Source organism: Coturnix japonica, chromosome 1 (assembly GCF_001577835.2).
Source record: "Coturnix japonica isolate 7356 chromosome 1, Coturnix japonica 2.1, whole genome shotgun sequence".
In the NCBI taxonomy this organism is placed as follows: domain Eukaryota; kingdom Metazoa; phylum Chordata; class Aves; order Galliformes; family Phasianidae; genus Coturnix; species Coturnix japonica.
This window is the reverse complement of record NC_029516.1, coordinates 103,429,335-103,453,013: the sequence shown is the minus strand read 5'-3', so window position 1 is coordinate 103,453,013 and position 23,679 is coordinate 103,429,335. Positions and strand designations below refer to the sequence as shown.

The following is a 23,679-nucleotide window of genomic DNA, read 5'->3' as shown; positions in this document are numbered from 1 at the left end:
CCCATTCTTAAGGGCTGTCTTTTCTACACAATGTTGTTTTACAGAACAAAACAGGATAACAACAAAAGGTTATGTTCAACAAGTGTGAAAGCAGAACAATATGGGGCCCTGCAAACTTGCCTCTTTCTTGGTCATAGCACTGGAACAGAGAGATACTTTCTATCATTTGGAAACAGTATCAGAAAATCAACTGTCAGCTTACACAGAGTAACTGCGTGTATTTTAACCCAAGCTGACTTTTTCAAATTCTTTCAATCATTTTTTTCTATTTACTGTTTCTCATGTGCTTTAAGAGCTGTTAATGAAGAAGTTATATTAGAAACAACTATTGAGACGTAATATTTTGTTTAGCGTATTGAACGGAACTATTACAGGATAATTTTCAGGGATGTCAGAATAAATCTGTAGCAGACTTGTGAACTTAAAAGGCTTTATATAAAATCTCTTTGAAAGAAGTGCAAAGCTATCTGAAGTATTAATATTCTGAAACTCTATTAAAATATTAATATTAAAAGTAATATTAAAAATTTGACATTAATCAAATAGGAAAGGCTACAGAAGAGCATCAATAAAATGTATTAGACATTTGGATGTCTTTTAAATATCATATATTTCCAAGATCAACTGTTTTATAATTGTGCTTATCAGATAAATGAACTAATAGCATTTTGTACTTGCCCAGTAATTTAACTAATAACAGTGTACATTTATCTGTTTATTAAATGGGTATAGCATATCTCCTGAATTCCCTCTTTGAGAAGGTTTCATTTCTTATTTCAGTAAGACTGAAAGACATAGCATTCCTTACTATTCATATCAGAAACTTGGCATACTTCACACATGTCAAAATATGTGTCATTATCTTGTATATTTTTTCGTTTCTTTCCTGTCCATTGGGCTTGCACAGAAGAGCAAACTCTGACAATGAAAAACTGGATTATCAGTTTAAAAAGTATAAGTCGCAGAATGAGATCTGATACCTGTTGACAAATATGTTCCCATTGAACATTGAGATCCTTGAGTTCTGTTGCTATTCTGGAAGCAAATTCTGGCTCTGCTTCCCTCTTCATTTTCTTCCCAATCTCATTAACACTGTTCAGACTCGGCTGGATTGTCTGGATATCATTCACTAAAGCCTGAAAGAATAGAAGAAGATTAGGCAAGAAGCGCTCATGCAAACCATGTGATTTATAGTTTTCTATCAAAACATTTCTACATGAGATTCTAAAATGTCTTTGATCCAGACTGCAACTCAAATGAGCACAATTAATGGACTTCACTATGAAAACAAATAAAAAAGGAATGAACAACTGACATGTGGTGAGCTATTCTATATCATATGATGTTAATTTGTAAAATACATGAAGTTTTAAATATAAATTTACTACATACTAGATGTACAAATATACAAATAGTGTATAAATATATGTATATGCTACACATGATGTTATGTTATATATTGCATATTTTATTTCTGTTTGTGAAAGGACACCCCATCATAATGGTGAAGCCATCTTACTAACTATGCATTACCCTTGGTTTGGTAATTCACCTGATAGCTTCATTAGAATGATCTGAATGGTGATATTTTCAGGTTATTTCTAGTTATTAGAATTTTATTTGTGGTTGAATATTATTTAAACCCTGAGGTAGCTCTAACTCACCACCTCCAATTTTATTTCCTAAGGCCTTCTTTAGTCCTTCAGATGTTACCTAGGCTTCTTACACAGTAGAAAAAGCTGTAAGTGTAAAAATACAAATGGTGATAATGATTTTGATAAATTTATTATATACTTTACAATAGTGGCTAATACTTATGTAAATTCTTCATAAACTCAGATGATATTCTAAAGGAGCTGCATGCAACTCCCAGCTCTGTAAGAGGTAAGAGTTGTTTCATATAAATTATAATCAGTTTTATTTCAATAGGGGATAAGAGAGTAATTTTGAGGGGATTGTAGTTCTGTAAGATTAATACATATCTTTCATAATATTTACACATCCTGCCAGAATATTTACAGAACTTGAAAACTCGGTTGAACACGTTGTCAGAGACGATTATGGGTTACAAGATTCACTTCAATTATATACTCTGTTGGGACAGGCACAGAAAAACAACCAACCAAACAAAACAACAACAACAACAACAAAAAGAAAAGAAAAGAAAAGAAAAGAAAAGAAAAGAAAAGAAAAGAAAAGAAAAGAAAAGAAAAGAAAAGAAAAGAAAAGAAAAGAAAAGAAAGAAAAGAAAAGAAGAAAAGAAAAGAAAGAAAAGAAAAGAAAACAGAAAGAGAGAAAAGAAAAAAAGAAAAGAAAAAAAAAAACAAAAAAACAAAAAAACACAAAACAGACTATGAGAAGCTTCATTCTTCATGATGCTTTAAAACTCTGCTGGGAGAAAATCCTGGGACTTCAAAGTTGAGTAAGAAAAATGGATGCAGCTCACAATAACTGCAAGTTATTTCAGTCCAGTCAGAAAAGCCTGTAAATCATGCATGACTAGTAGATGCAGAAGATATTCTGATATGGATCAGACAGCACATAATAAGTACACAGGCAATGTTTCCAAATTAATCGAACTAAATAAGCAACTATCTTAAGAGGCTACTAACCTATACGCTGTTGCAAGTCCCCTCTTGTCAATGTTTTGCTCTTGTTATAAATGTTTATTGAAGTAGTCCCTGCTTGCATTCCCTCTGTATATCCAGGTCCCCCATTTTAAAACGTGAATCCATTTTATGTGAATTCTTTCTTTAGGAATGGTGATCATTTGTATAATTTCTATATATGATCAATGCACAGAGATGAAATAGTTGTCAAGCAGACAAATAATACTCACTGTACACTGTTCAAGTTGTTTTTCCAGAGCTTCTGAATCACCAAGAGCAGGCCATTCCTCCTTCAGAAAGACATCTACTTCAGCCATCCACTTCTTCAACGTTTTTGTGTCATTCTGTTTATTAAGAAAATATTTCATATAAAAAAATAGTGTTAACAGCTAATAACATAAACTAATAACATAATTCATTCTGTCACTGTGACTAGAACTCACTAGAGTTTAATTTTGAGATTACTGTACTGTCTTTAAGTACTTGAAAAAAATCAATCAAAACAGACAAGCAAAAGTAATTTTATCTGGGACTGTCATCAACTCCTACAAGCTGACTACTTCCACCCAAGTTCCAACTGTCTACAACTGGGGAATTTTCTATCTTTCAAGTCTATGCTTTCCTGATATTATTTGTATTTAGATGTTGAATGCACATTCATCAGGTCCTTGTATGGCTTCGGACTGTCCACAATTGGCCATAATTCAGCCTCATCTATCCTTTCTGTGATTAACTATAAACTTCAGGAACATTTTGGAAGTTGCATGTTCTGTTACCTATTCCTTAATCATAACACAGAAAACATTCCACACTACACAGAATAAGAAAGTTGTAAGCAAAACAGTAACTGAAACAAATTCAGTCCAGAAACTGAAATCATGTAGTGACTCAATTACAAGAGTTGAAATGAGGATTACAGACACTGAGTCTCATTTAGTGTTTTTAGTACTACAATATTCATAATCAGAAATTTGCATTTCATATGCTTAAATTGAAAACATCAATAATAAAAAAGCTGGACATCAAATGCCAAGGAAGCATTACATAGATAACGTAAGACCATAAAAGGAAGAATGAAATATGATGATCTACCAAGAGCTGGACCATATCCAGCTTTGCTCAGTCCTAGAGATGAAAGACTTTATTCTTGCAGTCAATGAGAAATCTAAACTGTCCTTTAAAAAATGTGACTTAAAATTACCCTAAAATGCTACCTATGTTGAATAGCTGCATTCTAAAATGAAAATGATAAATGGAAAAAATGCCAAAGGCAAATTATAATACATTTGTTCATCAAATCGTTTTCATAAGCAGTAAACTATGTATCACTGTTAAAAGCTGGAAACAAAACTGAATTTAATCAGTAAAAAGGATATAACATTAGAACACAAATTGTGCCCTAACATGCGTAAAAAATGAACTTAATACATACAATAAAAACTGGAATAAAACATCTGATTGATAAAAATAAATACGTAGAAATTATCAGTAGAGTTCAAAGTAGCAATTACAAAAACACCGTTCAAGTCTCAGCTGTCCATTCAATTATCATTTTGTTAAAATAGTTCAGAATCATATTTCAAGATGAAAAATTTACATCTTCACATGAATACTTCTAGTTCATTTTAGCTGCAAAGTAAAGATCTGATAGAATTCATTAAAAATAAAAATAAATCAGTCTCCAGCTACCAGAGATGACAAAAATCTGAACTGATTTTTGAATCAGATTGCAAGCGCATTTTCCCTATCAACACCGATTTCAACATATCCCTTTCAGACGCACTCCATAAATTGCAACATCTCAAACAATTGTCTGGAATGCAAGTCATTCAAGGCATTAAAAAGAAAATAAGTTTTATACCACAGCAATTTCAGTAAGAAACATAAAAGGCAAAAATTTGTATTCAGTGATACCTCAGGTAGTTTTGATAATACATGCTCTGCAGAGCGTGGCCATTAGGTTCAACACATTCTCCTTTTAAGAACAGTGATTGAATCCCTAAGCTTCTGGCAATAAATAAATAAATAAATAAATAAATAAATAAGAAGACAAAGGCTGGAATTTCACAATTGGATCACAGAGCCTTTGAATACTGAACAGCTTTGGTTAGAATGGACCATTAGACCACCCAGCTCAAAGGTTCCTGCTGTGGGCAGGATTGCCACGCTCTAGAACACCATCAACAGATAAGAACAAAACCACACTTTTTTTGACACGAAGGTGTGTTAGCTGCTCACAGCTGATAATTGTGGCTATTACCTATACTGCTCACTAGAACTCTTTAGCTAGGTTTAAAGTTGACAAATTCCGAAAAAACAAAACAAAACAAAACAAAACAAAACAATGTAGGGTAATAATAATAATAATAATAATAATAATAATAACAATAACAATAATAATAATAATAGTAATAATAATAGCAATAATAATAATAATAATAATAATAACAACAACAATAGCAATAAAATCTATGTAACATTTGTTGTTTACTTGCTGACAGGTTTTTTTTCTTATTTCCTTCAAAAATGTCCTACAGACAAGACCTATAGATTTAAGAGGTATTTAAGAGGTGGTGTGAAGAAGAAAATTCACTGTCAAATGAATGCTATCTTTTTCTTCTCCTATATAATAAACATACTAAACTTCAAATTGAAATATACTTTTTATGTAGAAAGCCAGAGAAAAAATGTAAGCAATGTGAACAACAACACTCAGGTTAGTAAAGGAGCAAGAGAAAGTTCTGGTTGAGAGGAAGAATGTCCCTACCTATGGGGAACCCCATGCCAGAGCACGTGGGTATTTCTTGAAGGAAGATGCAGCACAAGATGAGAGCACACTGGAGTAAAGTTTTCCTAAATGATTTATGGACTATCCATAAGCTCCAGTTCCCAAGCCCCTGAGCTGCTTGGCTGGGAGAGAAGAACTAAACCTATATGCTAACATCATTTTCTTGTGTAATGCTGATACATGTGATTTATAAGAAGAAATTCACAAATTGAAAAACAAAAACAAACAAAAACCAAAACAAAGAAAAAACAAAAAAAAAACACCAAAAAAACAAAAAAACCCATAAGTTTTCAGTAATGTCATTCTAAATACCTGAAAATCACATAACTGTGCAAGTGAGGCACATTTGTAATTCTTGGCAGCTGCTGCCAAGATACTACCATGCTACAAATGTCATTAACTACATAAGGGAATCTATTGAAGTCACTATGGTTAAGGGTACTTCAGCTGCAATACAAAGTACTTTAACTACACTGAAAAAGTAGAGAAATATTAATAGCAATTTCAATGAAGTTAAAATTATTTAGAATTCAAAGATACATCCTGGACCCCCCAGAATCTTTACACTTTATGTACTCCTTTAATATTCTATTTTATTGTTATTTCTTGAGGTGCATGCTCTGCTATTCATAAGGCCATGAGCCACCTCAGATGAGTGTGAATAATAACCTGGAATCGCTGGAGTTTAGTCATAAGATCCTCAAGTTTCTGGCAATGTTCCACCAACTGTGACGACAACTTCTTCCAGCGGCCGATGATCAACTCAACCTCTGATCGGTATTTCTGGCTGACTTCTGGAGGGGCTTTCCTAGACAATTCTTCAACAGTTGTGTTGAGATAATTCAGATCTTTTTGCTGCTCTTGCAGTGAACTTTGTAGAGCCTATGAAATAAGCAGTAAATAGTATTCTGACTTATGTATAAGACAATTCTGAACAAACTTTTCTTAGCCATAGATGACGCTGCTGGAGCAAGGACTGAAAACTCTAATTTCAGTTATCTTTAGCAAAGATAACTCACACAGAACCGAAAGGTTATCTTTGCTAAAAATTCCAAAGCATATGGAATTGCTTTTCTCAAACTACATTGCAGAATTTTTAGTTTGACTAATAATATTAATATTCAGAGTTGTTTATACTAGTTCATTCAATTACATTTCAATAACTTGAAATAGGAATTTCCTAAGATCCTAAAGACTACATTTTAAAGCAATCAGACTATACATGGAGAAGAAGAGTAAACTTAGAACTGATTTTATGATTTGAAATTTTGACCACCTCTTATCCCAAATTTCCTGCATCTAGTTTCTTCTGTCTATATTCCGCTTTCCTGTTTCTGCGCGTTACTTACTACTTGTATCAAAGAACTTGCTTATTATTCATCAGATTTTAAAACAGTATCAAACATTAAAATGCAGGGAAGGTTTGTACCTACTGGCAAAACTTGTCCCACATTTCTGTCTGCTTGTAAATCTGACATGAAATGATGCATACTGTGCATTTTGCAAAGCACAAACAGTTTCACATGAACAAAAAAAAAATGAAATAACATAATCTATACTGTACAGACTCATCAACAACTAAGGGTTCTGGTCCTCTGAATTTTTTTTTTATTTGAGACATTCTTTCCACAGTCTGAACACTCACCTTGAGCTCCCTGAGTCTCTGTTCCATGATTTCATATTCAGCAACTGCAACTGGAGGTACTGAGACTTTAGTTTCTGACTGCTGGATCCATGAAAGTATAGTAGTCACTGTGTCTTTATAGCGTGCAGGAGGCAAACTGTCAAAAACTGCATTCAGTGGGGAAGAAAAAGGAAAGAAAATCTTTTCACACACAATTATTGGTTTTGTTGAAAGAAGATGTTTGATAGAGGACCTAACCTTACTGAACTCAACAGGCATTGTGCAATGGATTGTAACACATCCAGTATGTCAGCATCACATTTTTCCAAGAATAGAGGAAGAAAACTTTTGAAGAAAGAATACACTCTTTCTCATAGTTATATTTGCCATTGAAATAAAAATGATGTGTATCATTTGACTCTCTTTTTCTAAGTCAAATGAAAATCTACATGGCTAAATCAGTTTAAATATGTGTGTTTAGAGATAAAAATCCAAACCACTGTACTTAACCCAAAATCTAATTTCACAAACGTAACAGGAAACAGCATTGTCTTTTATGGCCCATGCTTGTCTGTTTAACATCTCCTTTCAAGTAAAAGGTTCTATTTAGGACATCTGTTAAAAGATTTGAAGATTGATCTCTTCTACAGCAAAGCTGAATTTTATTGTCCTCTGCTCATTACAACAACATTACAGTTGCCATAAACAGACAACATCTGGAGCACACACTAGCAACTCATAAGCAGAGATACTCTGTCTGCCCTCAACTATGCCATCCTCTACAGTAATAGAGGAAAGTACAGACAAGTCTAGTTCATTGAAACATTTTCAATTTGTACCATGTAATAATGACGTACACAAAAGTTCAAAAAAGATTACAACTATTTTTATCTCGTGTGTGTTTCAGAAGGAACTGTACTGAAAATTGATACAGTTATCCAAAAGCAATTTTGACAGACAAGAGCAAGCTTGCTTACATTTTCATAAAACAGTGGTTGGTAGAATGCACTGCTCAATGTAACTTATTTTTTTAGTTTATTAACAGAATGATTCTTGAAAAACTTGTACTGTCAGCAAGACATCACTACAACATACTAAAGTCACATCTACTTAAGGTCTCTCTCTTGTGGAGAAAATTGTTTCGGAAATGCTAATGTCATTTTTTTTATTTTATGAAGAAATCTACTGTACAGCTACTGAGTACTCATGAACCTAAAAACCACAACAAACAAAACTAACTTGTGACAGACACTTATTTTCACAGAAAAATATTTCCTGTAAATAAATCATAACAGAATATCACAGTACTCTTATCTGCCAGAAAGATAATCTAGTAGTCATAGAATCACATAATCATAGGGGTTGGAAGGGACATCCAGAGATCAGAGTCCAACCCCCCTGCAAAAGCATGTTCCCTATACCAGGTCACAGTAGTAGGCGTTCCGGTGGGTCTTGAATATCTCCAGAGAAGGAGACTCCACAACCTCCCTGTGCAGCCTGTTCCAGTGCATGTAACACACACACACACACAAAAATAATTAAAAACAAAAAACAAAACAAAACAAAAAAAAAAAACAACAAACCAAAAAAAACCAACAACCTGAACCATTTAAAAGTAAGCTAGAAACTAAGAATCATTAAGTAATTAAAGTTGGAAAAGACCTCTAAGATCTCCTAGTCCAACCACAAGCCCATTCCCATCATGCCCACCAATGATAACCCTCATTGCCACACCTAAACAGTTCCTGAACAACCCCTGTGATGGCAATTCCACCTCCCTAGGCAGCCTGTTCCAATGCCTCTCCACTCTTTCTGATAAGGAACTTTTCCTAACATCCAACCTGAAGGTCTTTCCATGCAGAGCAGACATATAAAAAGAATGAGAGACCATTAGAGACTTCTGTTCTCTATCATTTTATGACACTCATCCCGATCTGCACAGTGCTGCCACTGAAGGACAGCTACTGCTGTGGCTGGACAGGCAAAAGGAGCATTTTGCAGTACAGTACACAAATACAGGCAGGAAAAACTCAAGCTCAGCCCTTGCTTTGTGACAGTATAATTCAGGTAACAAGCACTACTTATCTTAAAATCAATTGGCTATTTTATGTGGTCTTGCTACAGTAAAATTAGGTAAAGCAGAAACAGTAATTATACAAAACTATATGGAGAATAAAATTTATAAATATTATAAATATTAAATAAAATTTTCCATATTTTCCTGTTGGTAGGATGGCAAATAGTGTCAACAAACAAAACAGTGTTAATTTAAATATATATATAATCTCTCAGCCATCTTCAGTGTCACAAATAAATGTTACACTCCTTAAAAATAAAATTCTACACATTATTTTTCCATCATATGCTATGGCATATTTGCATTTTGTTTTATCAGTTGACTTATACATTATCATCTTTTCCATTTGTGTGCATATGTGAAATAATTACTACACAATAATGCAGTGCTTTTGGGGAAAAAAAGAAAAACAAGAACAAAAAAAAGCGCCCTTATTTAAAAATAGAATCATTCTCAATAAAGTAACTGAGGAGAAATACCAGAAAGATCCACTAGAAGGAGCTGGTATTCTGTCTAATTTCAAAATACTACAGTCATTTAGAGGTATCATTGCTCTAAGGGAAAAATAATCTCTGCTGTTGAGAAAGATTTAAATTAATATTTTTATCTGATACTTCAATTTTAATTTCATAATCAAAAATGTTAAGTGTACAGTAGTCATTGGCATGCGGGCCACTAATAAAATCACCTTCAAGTTTAATATAGCATCCTGTCCCTTTTGAAAACATGTTTTACAACTACTGCAAATAATATCATAACTAGCAATCATACACTTCATGCTGAAGAAAAGAAACAGTTCACCACATGATGATAAACTAGATGTCCTAAAATAGGTATTCTGCTTAATGAGTTTTGTGGAGCTAAATTTCTATTCTAGATAAGTCTAGAGGAGATTCACTGCCAAAACAAACCTCTCTTCTCTACTGACAAAGAGAAAGCTCTGTCTTATAACCCAACTAAAGAAAGCTTTACATTGCCATATCACAAAATCTTCCATGTATGTCCTGTCAGAAGGAAATCTGATAGTAGAACTACACCAAATATAAATTTTATTATATATTTTTATTATTATTAAATATTATTATGTATTATATTTATATAACAGTGTACCCTTCCCTGTTTTCCTAATGTTTCATCATAATTTCAGATAAACTATTCCAATTGCAAAAAGTAAACTGTACAGCTGGTTAAGTGCAACAGAAACAACGGCAAAAGTAGGAAGGCAAAATGCGTAAGTTCATTCTTTGCATTCTAGTCAGGCAAAACCACCTTTTGTCATGAATACTCACTGGTCTGTAGTTGTTTTTCTCTGGTGTGCATGTCCGCAAGTATTTGTTTGAAGTGGCTGGTAAAAGCAGCAAGGTCAGCATCCAGAAACACTGGCCCTTCTTTCTCTTTCAGAGCTTGACTTTGAGCTTTTAGTCGTTCAATCTGGGGCTGAAGAGTTGACATTCGAATGATTTCGTCCTGTATGTTTGGATTTAAAAGGAAATAATAATCAAGATGAAGCCATCCTTTGACTGAAATTACTAGTGCCATGAACTCACAATTTCACTACACACTGCAAAATTACATTGATTTCAAAGTCAGTAATAGTAAGAACAAATATAATCGATATATTTTCATATTTTCTAACCAATCAATAGTTCTGATTCTCAATATGACACTTGCTACTGTTTAAAATCACTTTCACACTGCATTATCATTTTAGTAATGTAACACTAAAGTGATTGTGCATCCAAATTCCACGTCTGAAGAGCATTCCTTCCATATGGAGGTGGGGAGATAAAAATTCCACATTTGCTATAGTCCTGAACCTGTCTCATTAGATCATGTGCAGTTCAGCTGTGTCACAGTAATGTAATACAGGTTGAGGTTCTGCTACCTTATCTTCTGGAGACTTTTACAGACTGTAACACTAGCAGTTAATAAGAAATTAGCGTTTAATAAGAAATGAGAAAAGTTAATATCTTTCAGTAAGCTTCTCTAAACAAGTTTTTTGCAAGAAGACAGAACACCTGCTTGAAAATGTGCAAAACTAGGAATAATAGCAGGATAGATGTAAATTTATTTCTCAAATGTTGTTTGAGTTTGAAAGCTTCAAGAAGCAGAGACTTGGTAGAATCATGCAACTACAAGCATGTAACAAAATTTATTGGTTACTACATCTCAATTTACAAATTATTTGCATGTCAAAAAGTATTAGATAGGAAGTGAGTGCAGATGTAAGAAGGACTCCACATTTAAACTCTTCCTCAAATGTTGATTACATTTCTGAAATAGGTATTGTACTTCTGTCCCCTTCAGAAGCCTCTACATGGCAGTTCAAAACCAAGATACACAGGAAAGAGTGGATTTTATGACACAGTACCCCTGCTATGTGCAGGGTCCCCAACCACCAGACCAGGCTACAACACCAGCCACATCCATCCTGGCCTTGAATGCTTCCAGGGATGGATGAGGCACCCACAACTTCTACAGGCAACCTGTTCCAGTGTGTCACCACCCTATGTGATAAAACTTCCTCCTCATATAGAAACACCATAGAATCATAGAAACACCAAGGTTGGATCATCCAGTCCAACCGTTCACCTATTACCAATAGCTCCCACTAAACCATGTCCCTCAACACAAAATCCAATCGCTCCTCTCCTTGAACACCTCCAGGGTCAGTGACTCCACCATCTCCCTGGGCAGTCCATTCCAGTGCCTCACCACCCTTTCTGAGAAGTAATGTTTCCTAATATCCAGCCTGAATCTCCCCTGCCACAGCTTGAAACCATTCCCTCTGGTCCTATCACTAATGACATGAGAAAAGAGGCTGACCCCAGCTCACTACAAACTCCCCTCAGGACGTTATAGAGAATAATAAGGTCTCCCCTGAGACCCCTCTTCAACAGGCTGAACATTTCCAGCTCCTTCGGCCTCTCCTCATACAGCCTGTGCTCCAAACCCCTCACCAGCTTTGTTACCCTCCTTTGAACATGTTCCAGGGCCTCAATGTCGTTTTTGCAGTGAGGGGCCCAAAACAGGACATGGTACTTGAGATGCAGCCTCACCAGTGCTGAGTACAGGGGGACAATCACCTCTCTGCTCCTGCTGGCAACACTGCTTCAGATATCTCCCCTGTCTTAGTTTAAAACCATTCCACCTTGTCCTATCACTATCAACCCATGTAAACAGTTATTCCCCCTCCTGTTTATATGCTCCCTTCAAGTACTGGAAGGCCCAGGAGCTTTTTCTTCTCCAAGCTGAACAAGCCCAGTTCTCTCAACCATTCTTCATAGGTGCTCCAGCCCTCTGATTATTTTAGCGGCCCTCAACTCGACCCATTTCAAGAGCTCCATGTCCTTCCTCTGCTGAGGGATGGATACAGAACTCCAGATGAAGCCCTACAAGAGCTGAGGAGGACAATAATCTCCCCATCTCTGCTGGTCACCCCTTTTTTAATACAGCTGAGGATATAGTTGGCCTTTCAGGCTACAAGAAATAGCGTAGGATATAATCAAGCCATCTATTGGTACACAATAATATAAAATATAATAAACAACCAAGTAGAATCTCTAACCTTGCATTTTTCCAACTGAATTTTAACTGTAGCAGGATCTGTTGCTGGTGTGGGTTGTGCTTTTAGCCAGTTTTCTGCTGTAATTGCTGTCTGCTCCAGTTGCTGCAGCTGGGAATAGAAGTCAATGATGCTATTTTGGTACTCCAACCATGCCAGTCTTTCACTCAGCAACTGACAGAACTCAATCCAGCGACTCTTTAACTGCTCTGAGGCTTGTCTAATGTTGTCAGCATTCAAACCCTCTACAAAGAACACAAGAGAAGAAGCTCAACACTTAAAATTCACAAAGAAGTAAATCGGTTTACAGTACTTAACAATCCAATTTCTACAACTGAGAGCTAATAAATCTAAATAATGCTGTATCATCAAATAACAATCCTGAACATACAGATGTTACACATCAATGGAGAAAGAATTTCAGAACTACTTAAAGTTACTGTCAGGGTATTTTTGTTGCAATGGGAATGAATTATAAGGTGCCTCATACAAGAAAGGAAACAAAGCAGAAAGTAGTGATATAATGCATAAAACAAATTATACCTGCTGTAAGAAGTAAGATAATGTGTCATAACTGGATTTTAAAAGCTCTGTCTGGATTGCAACCTGATTTTTAACATATAAGATCCTTGTGTGGTTTTCTTTGTTTGTTTTAAAGGCAATTTTCAACTGCATGGAAACAAGGTTCCACAGTTATTTTGATGTTTTTAATAATCCAGTCCTTAAGTTTAGCACAACATGGTAGTTTAGAAATATAAGAGCTTAAGAATAACAGTGCAGATCAGACTAAAGTACCATGTAGTAAAGTCCCCTGTCTCCAACTGCGTTATCAATAGACATCAGGCAATGACTCAGAGCCAAGAAACTATGTGACACTTCTTCATAATTATTTTCAGCCAGGGTTTGGTTTGGCATGCCATACAATGACACACATAGCAACAGAACTGATACAAAAACATTAATAAACTTCTCAATCAAGTAAATGTTTAAGAACTTTTAAAATAACATCAACAGTTAAGTCATACATTGGTTAGCCAGTAAAACAAAAGCTAAGTTTTTAGCAATATCAAATTTCAGGTGTTTTTATATTTTTCAAAAGTTTAAATGCAAATAAAAACAAAAGCCTTCAATGTGATACTTCTGTGATTTTTAAGATGCTGTTGATGCAATTTATCTTAGTTATACACTGCACTTATAATCTACTTATAATATTCAAGAAAAATTCCCTATGAGGGATACAAAACTGTGAAGTTCATGATCACCTGCTTTATGTAGAAGTTAGGAAATATAGTCCTAATTATGGCTAAAGGCATTACAAAAAATAATACTGAAAACTTATTATAATAAACTTTAAAATGACCATTATATACCCAACATGGTAAATCACACTAATTGGAGATCATGACTGCTGTGGAACTCCATAGTTCTCCAGCAATCACTATTTTGGATTCAGCTCAATGCTGATTCAGTGCCACTTGTAAATAGATGACTTTGCAATACCTTACAGTGAATTCCTGGACAGACTCTATTTCTAGGATATTGCCCTAACCAAGGAAATTGGAAATGATTTTAAAAAATACAAGCAAAGATGCAGGAAGATAAGAAGCCTAGCACTAACAGGACATAACAATAACTGTGGTGGTTGCAACAGTTACATATAACAGGAAAATGGATAGCACAATTTAATGACTGAGCAATGATCTAAAATAAAGTGTGTAGAGGTAACAGCATTTTGACACACCTTAATAAGATCCATCAGTGATGTGGTGTTTGTTTGTTTGTTTGTTTGTTTTGTGTGTGTGTCTTTAGATGGAGACATTGCTGCAGAACAACTTTCTTTTCTCAACGTGTCTTATGAATAATGTCTTAATGTCTAATGAATATACATCAATATACAAAGAGGCAGTATAAATCTGAATGGCATAGCGTATCTTAATAACAACAAAGATGACTGGACACATACATAATGAGTGTGTCAATGCCAAGAAAAAAACACTTCCATAGGAGATAAGCTTTTGATTATTCTGTATTTCAAAAACTGCATCTGTCCCATTGTGACTTTGGTTATAAAAATGCTGTATGCTCTTAAGGGAGAGCAAACATCCCTGACACTCTGTACATAATTAATTACCTCCGAACCTGGAGGACGCTTCCTATGACTTTGACAGAGATAGTATAAAAAGGTCACTTTAATTTTTATTTCTCTCCTCTCTTTTCAGCTGCCACAGTTTCCAAAGTAGCCCTAGGCCATATTATGATTACAAGATGAAGCACACTCATGAATTCTCAGTATGTAATAATACTTTTCCTTGTAATTCTTTTTCAAGGATTCAGAGAAGACTGTATATATATGATGATCTACATTCATTAACTCCCCTCTTCTTTCTTTCACAGCTATATCCCTCTTAATCATGTTATATGTGTTATATCCAGTGTTCCTCAGTTTCCATTAATATTTCAGTATCTAAACTTTGAGTTTATAACTGATTCCACAAAGCCACAGAAGAACAAACATTTCTGCTCTTCACATAACTGAAGTGGGAAGTACAAGATCAGAGTGAGCAGAGATATGCTTCCTAAGAGAATACGGAGGCCACTTTAGACAGTATAATATCCTATTAAAATGAAGACCCCTCTGAAAATCTCCAAGGGACCCTCTTTTAAAACTCTAAATTCACAGTTCAGAAAACACCTATCATATATAGGTTAATATATCATTTTCAGAAGGATGCAAGAAAATGGCCATTACTTGCACATCATAAATTTTACTAGAAGAACCTAAGCCAAAATGATAAGAGGTATTTTAATGTCCTAAACCCATATATATGTTCAAATAATTCTAATCCAGAAATGGAACTTGTTGAAATCTTAACCTTTATCTTGTTTTGAGGAAAGCCTGCCGACTTTCTATTTGAAAACTAATAATTTGAATGGGTAATGCAATGACGGCAGAATTCTAATGTTTTTATTTTCAGACTGAATTGGTGAAAACTAAAAGCTCAAAACATCCATGAGAAGTACTGATTTCTTCAGTATCGTTAGCAACTTCAGCAACTATCACCTTTCACTCATTATGTTGACATCAGTCCTCTTATTTTGTTTTACTCATGGCAACAAGATGTAGCAAAGCTGAGAATCAGGAGAATTAACAATATATAATCCATTTTCTGGTAAAATACTGTTAATTTAGAAGTAATAGTTCATAGTTCATGTTTCAAATTCTAAGAGATCCTGATATAATCAGTGAATAAATAAACTGTACCCAGAGGAAACAGATTATTGCCTGGAATACCTTTATTAATTTTACTACCTTGTCTACTGTGCATAACAAATTGTGTCAGTACTTTTAATTGTGCAGTATCTTACATGCAAGTACTCTGGAACTGCCAGTTAGCATGAAGTGTATGTGTTTTTGTCATTTGCTATGGATATATGTCACAATAATGTAATATTATCTATGCTTTTATAGATTCTAATGCATACGCATATGTGAAATGATAACTCGTAATGAAACAAGATACATTTATTCCTTAAAAAAAAATGGCTCCTAACCATTATGTGTACTATCACAACAAATTCTTCTTCTATATTCACTTTAATGCTCCCTATCGAATGTCTCTCAGTAGTCATTTTGATTCCCTATGTATTATATTCTACATCACTATAACAATCACGTCCGTCTCAAAACACTAAGCTCCTTCAATTCCTAAATCAGAGAATGTTATTCCATTTTAGATTAGCATTTTAGAATAGAATTGGTTCTGTTTTGTTTTTATTTTCCCCACTTCCAAAACAGAAGAAGCAAGAGATAGTTGTTTTCACTGAGTGTAATCATCAGGCTTTTTTAAACTTGCCAGCAAGGAGAGGCAGAGCACAACCTATGTAGAAGAATGATTTTTTAAAGGTAAAACAGTGACTTCCCTGTGATAGGAGAAGTCTGGCACTAACCTAACCAGGCACACTGCTCACAAACTTAAGAATAGCTGTGAAATCACAGTTCTTTCCACTCAGAATACATTTGCTGACACTGGCTGAAAACATAAAGCAGGAATGTTGCCCTACATTAATACATTTCCTCAAATTATTTTTTCTCAATTCTAAGAAAGAAAGAAATTAGACTAAATAAAAACACCTTCCCCCCCACCTCCGTAATTTCAGTTCTGTTGTTTGTTTTTCTTATTTCCTCTCATAGTAAAAAAGCAAGAAAACAAATATATACATAATTTAGAAAAAAAGATTACCACCATTGTGAACTTCTCTCTTAAAGTCTACCAGATTATTTTGTACTTTCATACTATTCACCTTCTATGCTCAGAAACATTTTTTTTAAGAAACTTTGAAATGGCACGTTTAACTCCACTTCATTCACTTGCTATAGAAAAAAGTTCCAGTATTAGTCAAAGAAGGTATGTAGCTATAGTCAGTCTGATCTGTTGAACGTTATTTTGAAGATTCAGCTAGGAAACTTTCCTATGATATACTCTTTCCTCTTTTTCTCTTAGTGAATCCAGAAATCCACAAAAATAATAATAAAGAGGTGGAGATTGTATGTCCCAAATGAATTTCAACAAGCCACACAGTGACTATGGAAACTTATTTGAATTACCATGGAAAATACAAATCTGCATAAGTCTTTTGAAGTTTAAGATATAGGTTTAATATTGAGTTGTTCTTTTTTTTTAAACACACCTAATTAAATACAGCCAGAATGCAAAGGTGGCTACTTTTGAAGTGCCACCTCCATTCTTAAAAAATCATCCTTTTATCCTAAACAAGATAATCCTAAAACTCCATCAAATCCGTGTAGATTAGCATTTCATTAGACACAGTTATATTCCTGATTCTTTGGTATAATAATGTAACATAAAATATATGCTTTGAAGCACAGAGCATTCAACAACTGAATTTTTTGTAAGCCTATCAGTATGACAGCTTGTTGTTCATGGTTCATATTTTACTACAGAGTTAGACATTTTTTAACATCAGAGATAGTGACATAGCATACAGTGTAACTTCCATCTATCTTACTGCTGACTTTTCTTCTTCCTATAAAAAGTTCAAAAAATTGGTTGAACATAATAGCACAATTTTTGAAAACTGAATGATAAAAATAAACCAGAAAAATGGCAACTTTTTTTTATGGTGTATAAGTTTTCATATTTATTATTTTTAAAAGCTGAATGCAATAAATATCTTTAAATGCCCAATGAAATTTTATACTTTATACAATATAGAACATTACAGTAACACACATTTATATAATAAAATATACAAAGTATACTATAATTAAAGTTAGTTCAGTTTTCTAACTTGGATGAACTAATGTACCTTCAAAAGCCTTGTATACTCACAAAATAAGATCACAACTTTATTGTCTACACAGAACAGATTGTTAATACACAGCTCATTACCATGAGCACATTTTACACACACGTCTTTTCTTGATACTGATGCTGTAAGATTTTTTCTCTTTACTAATTAACACATTTAATATCCAGAAATAATAAAATAAATATAATGAAATTTACTTTACTGTTCCATTTAGACAGCAGTTTTCTAATATAATTATTGTGATAAATATAAACCTGTGCATTTATCAAATCCCTGAGAACATTATCTAAATCAACTCCCTTGTAATTACCATTCACCATCTGTTCCACCAGGGCCTCAGCTGATCTGCTGGCATCTTGCAGCTTTCTGTACTTCTCAGGCTTTTCTCTCTGGATGGCCTGCAGCATGACAGGAAAGGTGAGTATTTCAAACGAGGAAAAAGAAAGTAAACAATCTCATGGATGTCCTGATTTCTTGAGACTGCTTAAGCTGCCACATTGCCCTACCAGCCTCCTGATTTGCAATGAAATCACAAAGTATCACATACCAAGTTAGTATTAAATTCAAATACATGACTTGAGAATCGGAACATGACAGAGTTGACAAATGATACATGTCAGTATTTTACAGACAAATCATAGACAGACAAATTAAGAGCTATTCAAAGCCCAATATTTCAGAAGAAAAACATACATTCAACAGAAATTGCTTGTGGAGGAATAGAAGAATAGAATATTTACTTTTTTTTTTTTTTTTTCATGTAGATCCTGTTTGTATTAGTAAGAATTAAGATCACGCTATCTGAAACGCAGGGTCTCATGTCATACTGAACCTGTATACCATTTGATTGCTTATTTTAATCTTTTGGTTGGAAAAAAAGAAGAAAGAAAAAAGTAAAATGCATATTGAAGTAGAAATGTAACACATATAGTACACGTCCATACATGAGCCAGTAGGCAGGAGTTAAGAATAAACTGGAGAGTCAACACAAGGTTTTCATTATATGTTGCAACTAATACTTTCAGTCACCTTTCCTTACTTAAAAAATTCTCATTCATGTTTAAGTGTTTTCACACTAACTGAGAACTGTAGGTACAGGCTTGAGTTTCAGTATAATTTAGAAATCTAAATTTCTATTTTCACTTTGCTTGGTAACAATATAGAATGAAAGTAAAACTTTATTAGACCAAATACTTTCTCAATTATGTCTAAAAATTAACAACATCACATTGTTGAATTTAGACTAATTTAGTCATCTGGTTAGGTATAATTCTGATGATCTAAACTAGAAGCCTAAATTTCCTTGTTTAGTTCAGGAGATGTCTAGGGCTAAAACTCAGTTTGAAACAAAAAATAAAACACATTATAAATACCACCCAAAGTTCCTACCTAAAACATTCTCTCATTATTCAGAGTCCCTCAATTTATCACAGCACATACACATATACAAAAGGAAATGCCACAGAAATCATAGGGTGATGTGCGGGAAACTAGCACAGATCTTGGCTGTGGCTTCCCAGTCTGGCTTTTTAAAATAAATCTTTAGCATACTTTTAATTATTAATAATATTTTAGCCATAAAATATCCATGAAATTTCATAAAGTTTAATGCCAATAAACTCAAGATGATGACAGTATTTGTAGTTTCTGTAGCTCAACAAAATCTTATCAAATTTTAAAAAATCACAAAATCTCTTCTGTTAATTCTCTGCAGTTTCAAGACTGCAAAACCTTAATTAATACTACTCTATTAATAATGCCAGGTATAACAAACTGCACAGTCCAACTGCACAGAGCTGAGAAGAATCATAGAAACACTGAAATACACTGAAAATAATCTTGATCTGTCTGCAGAGACAGATGTGTAATTATCAGAACTGTAACTGTAGTGAACACAAATTAAAAACCTGAAATATACCAAAAATAGCATTTAGAAATATGAAAACAATATTACACTGAAGCTTGTGGAAGAGAACTCTTCAGAATCTGGTAACAGACCATGAGTCTGGAAAAGGTTGGAAGCATGTCTGCTTCTCTTCCAGAAGATTAAGGTTTTTAGATTCTGACAGAAAACAAAAGCACTTTCATGTGAAACACTTAAAAATAAACATGAAAGTTTGGCAAACAGCAGTACTTTTCTCCACTAGTATTTTGTGCCATTAATATATATCTCAAATATGAAGATCTAACAGTGGATATAGAAGGACGTATGTTTACACACAGAAAATACAATGCCAAAGGAGAAATGGCTGTCTTCTTGGTCATCATACAACCAAAGTGCAGGACAGTTTACCTGATTTACGGAAAAAGCAGACTTAGTTAACAGCACTAACCTACTCATGGTCTTACACTGCACATGCTTCAGTCGTTTGCCAACCCCACAAACTTCATCTTGCATTTTTAAGGCCTTTAGAGGAATTTTTTGTAACTAAATGTAGAGTGGAGTAATTGACTCATAAACACCTTATTTATCCTTTCAGTTCTGTTTTCTTATGGTTTCCTGTCCTGAAAAGGACAATACTCTCAATGCAGGTTAATTAACATTAAAAGCACACCGGGATAAGATTGAAGAGGTTTGTGAAATTTGGAAACTTTTACATTTATTGTCATCAACACTATTTTTGAAAATGAAAATTTGTGGCAGCTGCAAAATAGTTTTAAAATGTTTCCAAAACTGAATGTATTTCTTTTTATATTCTTTTGATTTCTTGCACTTTTTCTTATTTTCAGAAAAAAATAATGAACTTTTACAAAGGCTTCTATATAATATGAGATTAATTCTCTGAGGAATATTTTGTAACTGGCAAAACAGATGTGTAATGGCTTAGTTCTAACTAATGGAGTAACATTAAAGGCATCTTTAGCTAAATACCAGATGAAGGTGAAGAGGTTATTTTCATAATATTATCAGAGTTTTATTTGGCCCTAAGATTTTAATTGGTAGTTAATGACTTCATAACATTGAAGACACTTGCACTTCAAAAATTCATGTTATTCATATCAAATCAAATCCCATTTTAAGTATTCTGTCAATGGATGTACAGTTGCATTAATGCCTTATCTCTTGTGATTTTTGTCAACTACACCTTGGGCAGAACTCTGCAATATTATTATCAGTGGATTTTACAGCAACTGAGCTTTCAAACACCCATGCCCAACAGAGTATGTCTGCAGACTGCTAAATTAAAATGAAGAACTGAGAACCGAGCATTTAAGAATATCAAGGGAGCAAATTTAATTGTCCAGGATACCTGACGTTTTCCCTTACATCAGTTTCTTACCTTCATTCACCTTTGATCTTGAATTTCTAGGTGCTTCTTGGCTAATTAAAATTCCTTTCGATGAGTTTTATTCTTAATTTTCTGATGCAAAATCTCAAGTTTTACTTCCTGATAAACAAGATTTTCTACCAAGTTACTTTTAACTTTCTGTACCTGAACCTTCAAGTATTTGAACTTACAGTAATGAAGGCTCATTGAAGTTTAAGCAAACAAGCAAACAAAAAAGCCTAAATAATTTCTAGACCTGTTTTCAGAAAATGCACATGTTAACTGGAAAAGTTTAAGATGCATCATAAAGATATTTTTTGGCATTTATGTATAGATGTATTTATTATTTAAGAGTAATACTGTTGTCCCACAGTGAGCCATAATTACGATGTCCGGTCTCTCTGGACAGCAAGTACGTTTTCCTAAGATGAGAAGGAATAATAATATTTTTCCTTTTCTCCATACACAGGAATGGGCTTTCTATGCATCTCTAATATATTCAATTTATGTAGCACATCTGCCAAAGGCTAATTTTCTGCCAGTATCTGAACAGCTGTTGTCTTAGCAAACATAGTATGTTCATGTATATACAATCTGCTCTTGGCTACATCTCCCCCAAGACTTCTCTGAACTGGGATGGGAGCAGGTTTTTGAACTTGAATCACTGAATCATCAGTGATGGCAAACGAACTTCCCTAGTGGCTGTCCCTTTCTGAAGTCTGGGTCCATTCACCTACAGATGCACTTCCATTGTATCATAAAGAAGTAACTCCACTGAGAAAAAACAATGAATAGAAACAAGATGCTTTGACAACAACAACAACAAAAACCCACACCCAACTAGTAACCTATCCTCAAAAGAAAAGTAGAAAGGAACATGGAAAAAGGCTATGGGACTGAGTGGCTACCACAGTAGGCAGCAAATGGTAGGTCAGACATCATTTATCATGGGTGTTCCGCACTACATCATCTACAATGTTACACAGGGAGGAAACTTTCATTTAGTAAGACACTAAGTACAAGGTGATACTTTTTTATGCATGTGTGTATGGCATCTTGCATGTTGGGGTATGACTACATATGTCAGTCATGTACAGTCTTTTACAATTATCTCTGATGTTTTCACTTTTGACATTTTATCTTTCATTTGCCTTCTGCAACTTTACTAGGGATTACAGTTTGATAAAAAAACAATATTAGTTTTCATTTATTAAAGCTTCATTTTGAGAGAAATAGAAACTTAAGGAAAAAACAAGCAACTACAACATCGTGCAAACCAATGAACTAGACAGTACTTCCTGCTTTGGCTATTAGTTGAACACCAGACCCATTTTTAAAACTCAACATTTAAGCCTTCATCCTCTTGTTTTCTTTTCTTTTTGAAAAGCAATTTTTTTTTTCTTTTCTTTTTTTTTTTTTTTTTAATTATGTAGAACATCCATTGAGAAGTGTTCAACAGAGAATTCAGATATTGTCAGATATTGTTAGAGAGTTCTATCAAATTAAAATATCATCTTAATATTCTGTACCTTAAAGTTGCTAGGAGCATCTACATGTACATTGATCTTTTCAAGGAAATGTTACTTTTAAAAGAAGTCAAAGCCAGTCTCGGTTTTTAAAAATATTTATAATGTTAATGAATGACGTTAATTTCTATTGTTTCTATTTAGAGCTACTGGTTTGTCTCAGACTACTTTTGATACAAAGCAGATTTATTTTCTGCAATACTTATCATTAAGGAAGCTGGAAATTTGTTTCTTAAGCATCAAATTATTTGGTTTCTAAGGAAGTAAAAGAAACATCTGAAATTCTGCTACCTCCAGAGTCCTGATTTCAAACCATCCAACATCAATGCACAGATCAAATTCCATACCGCTTTTCCCTCCCAGTCTTCCTCCAGCATTACGTGTGTTTTCACTGACCTAAAGGAACACTTCACAAATGCACTGAACAATGGTTTCCCCACCCCAACTTTTTTCCACAGCGCCAACAAAGGAAAGGTAAGAGCTGCTGGGAAATCCAGTTGGGATCAGAGTAGGATCTGTAGTTCACCTACCTCTATCCCTTACTTGCAGTGACACAGATCACCACCTCCTTGAGAGCAAAGAAAGGAAAGAAGGAGGAAGGTGAACCATAGCTCCTTAGTCCTTTATTGATTTTACAAAGTCTTAAAAACTGACAACATGAGATGGAGTGTCTTATTTATTAGGGAAACCTGATAGTGCAGGTATTCAGCTCAATAAGAAAGTTAAAACAGGAGCTGATTTGCCATCCTTGAAACTGTGCTCTGCAAAATGGGAATATATGAAGGGGCGACAGGAACATTTTCTTTTCTTTTTTTCCCCCCATCTTTTACAGAGATGGAAACGCTAACCAAATTACCTACATATCTACTTAAGACTGAGACAATACTCAC

General features: G+C 34.1%; 1 protein-coding gene across 17 annotated transcripts in view; it reads right to left on the bottom strand.

Annotated features, from left to right (window-relative positions):
• Positions 1–23,679, bottom strand: part of DMD (dystrophin) — a 1,014,969-nt gene that overhangs the window by 625,474 nt on the left and 365,816 nt on the right. For all 17 annotated transcript variants that reach the window (XM_015884249.2, XM_015884262.2, XM_032449414.1 and 14 more), the window contains 7 exons: positions 18,305–18,392; positions 12,667–12,908; positions 10,388–10,565; positions 7,043–7,188; positions 6,067–6,279; positions 2,840–2,953; positions 981–1,136 (listed from right to left, as the gene is read on the bottom strand). In XM_015884249.2, the coding sequence (XP_015739735.2) occupies positions 981–1,136; positions 2,840–2,953; positions 6,067–6,279; positions 7,043–7,188; positions 10,388–10,565; positions 12,667–12,908; positions 18,305–18,392 (1,137 nt within the window). The remainder of the gene's footprint in view (positions 1–980; positions 1,137–2,839; positions 2,954–6,066; positions 6,280–7,042; positions 7,189–10,387; positions 10,566–12,666; positions 12,909–18,304; positions 18,393–23,679) is intronic.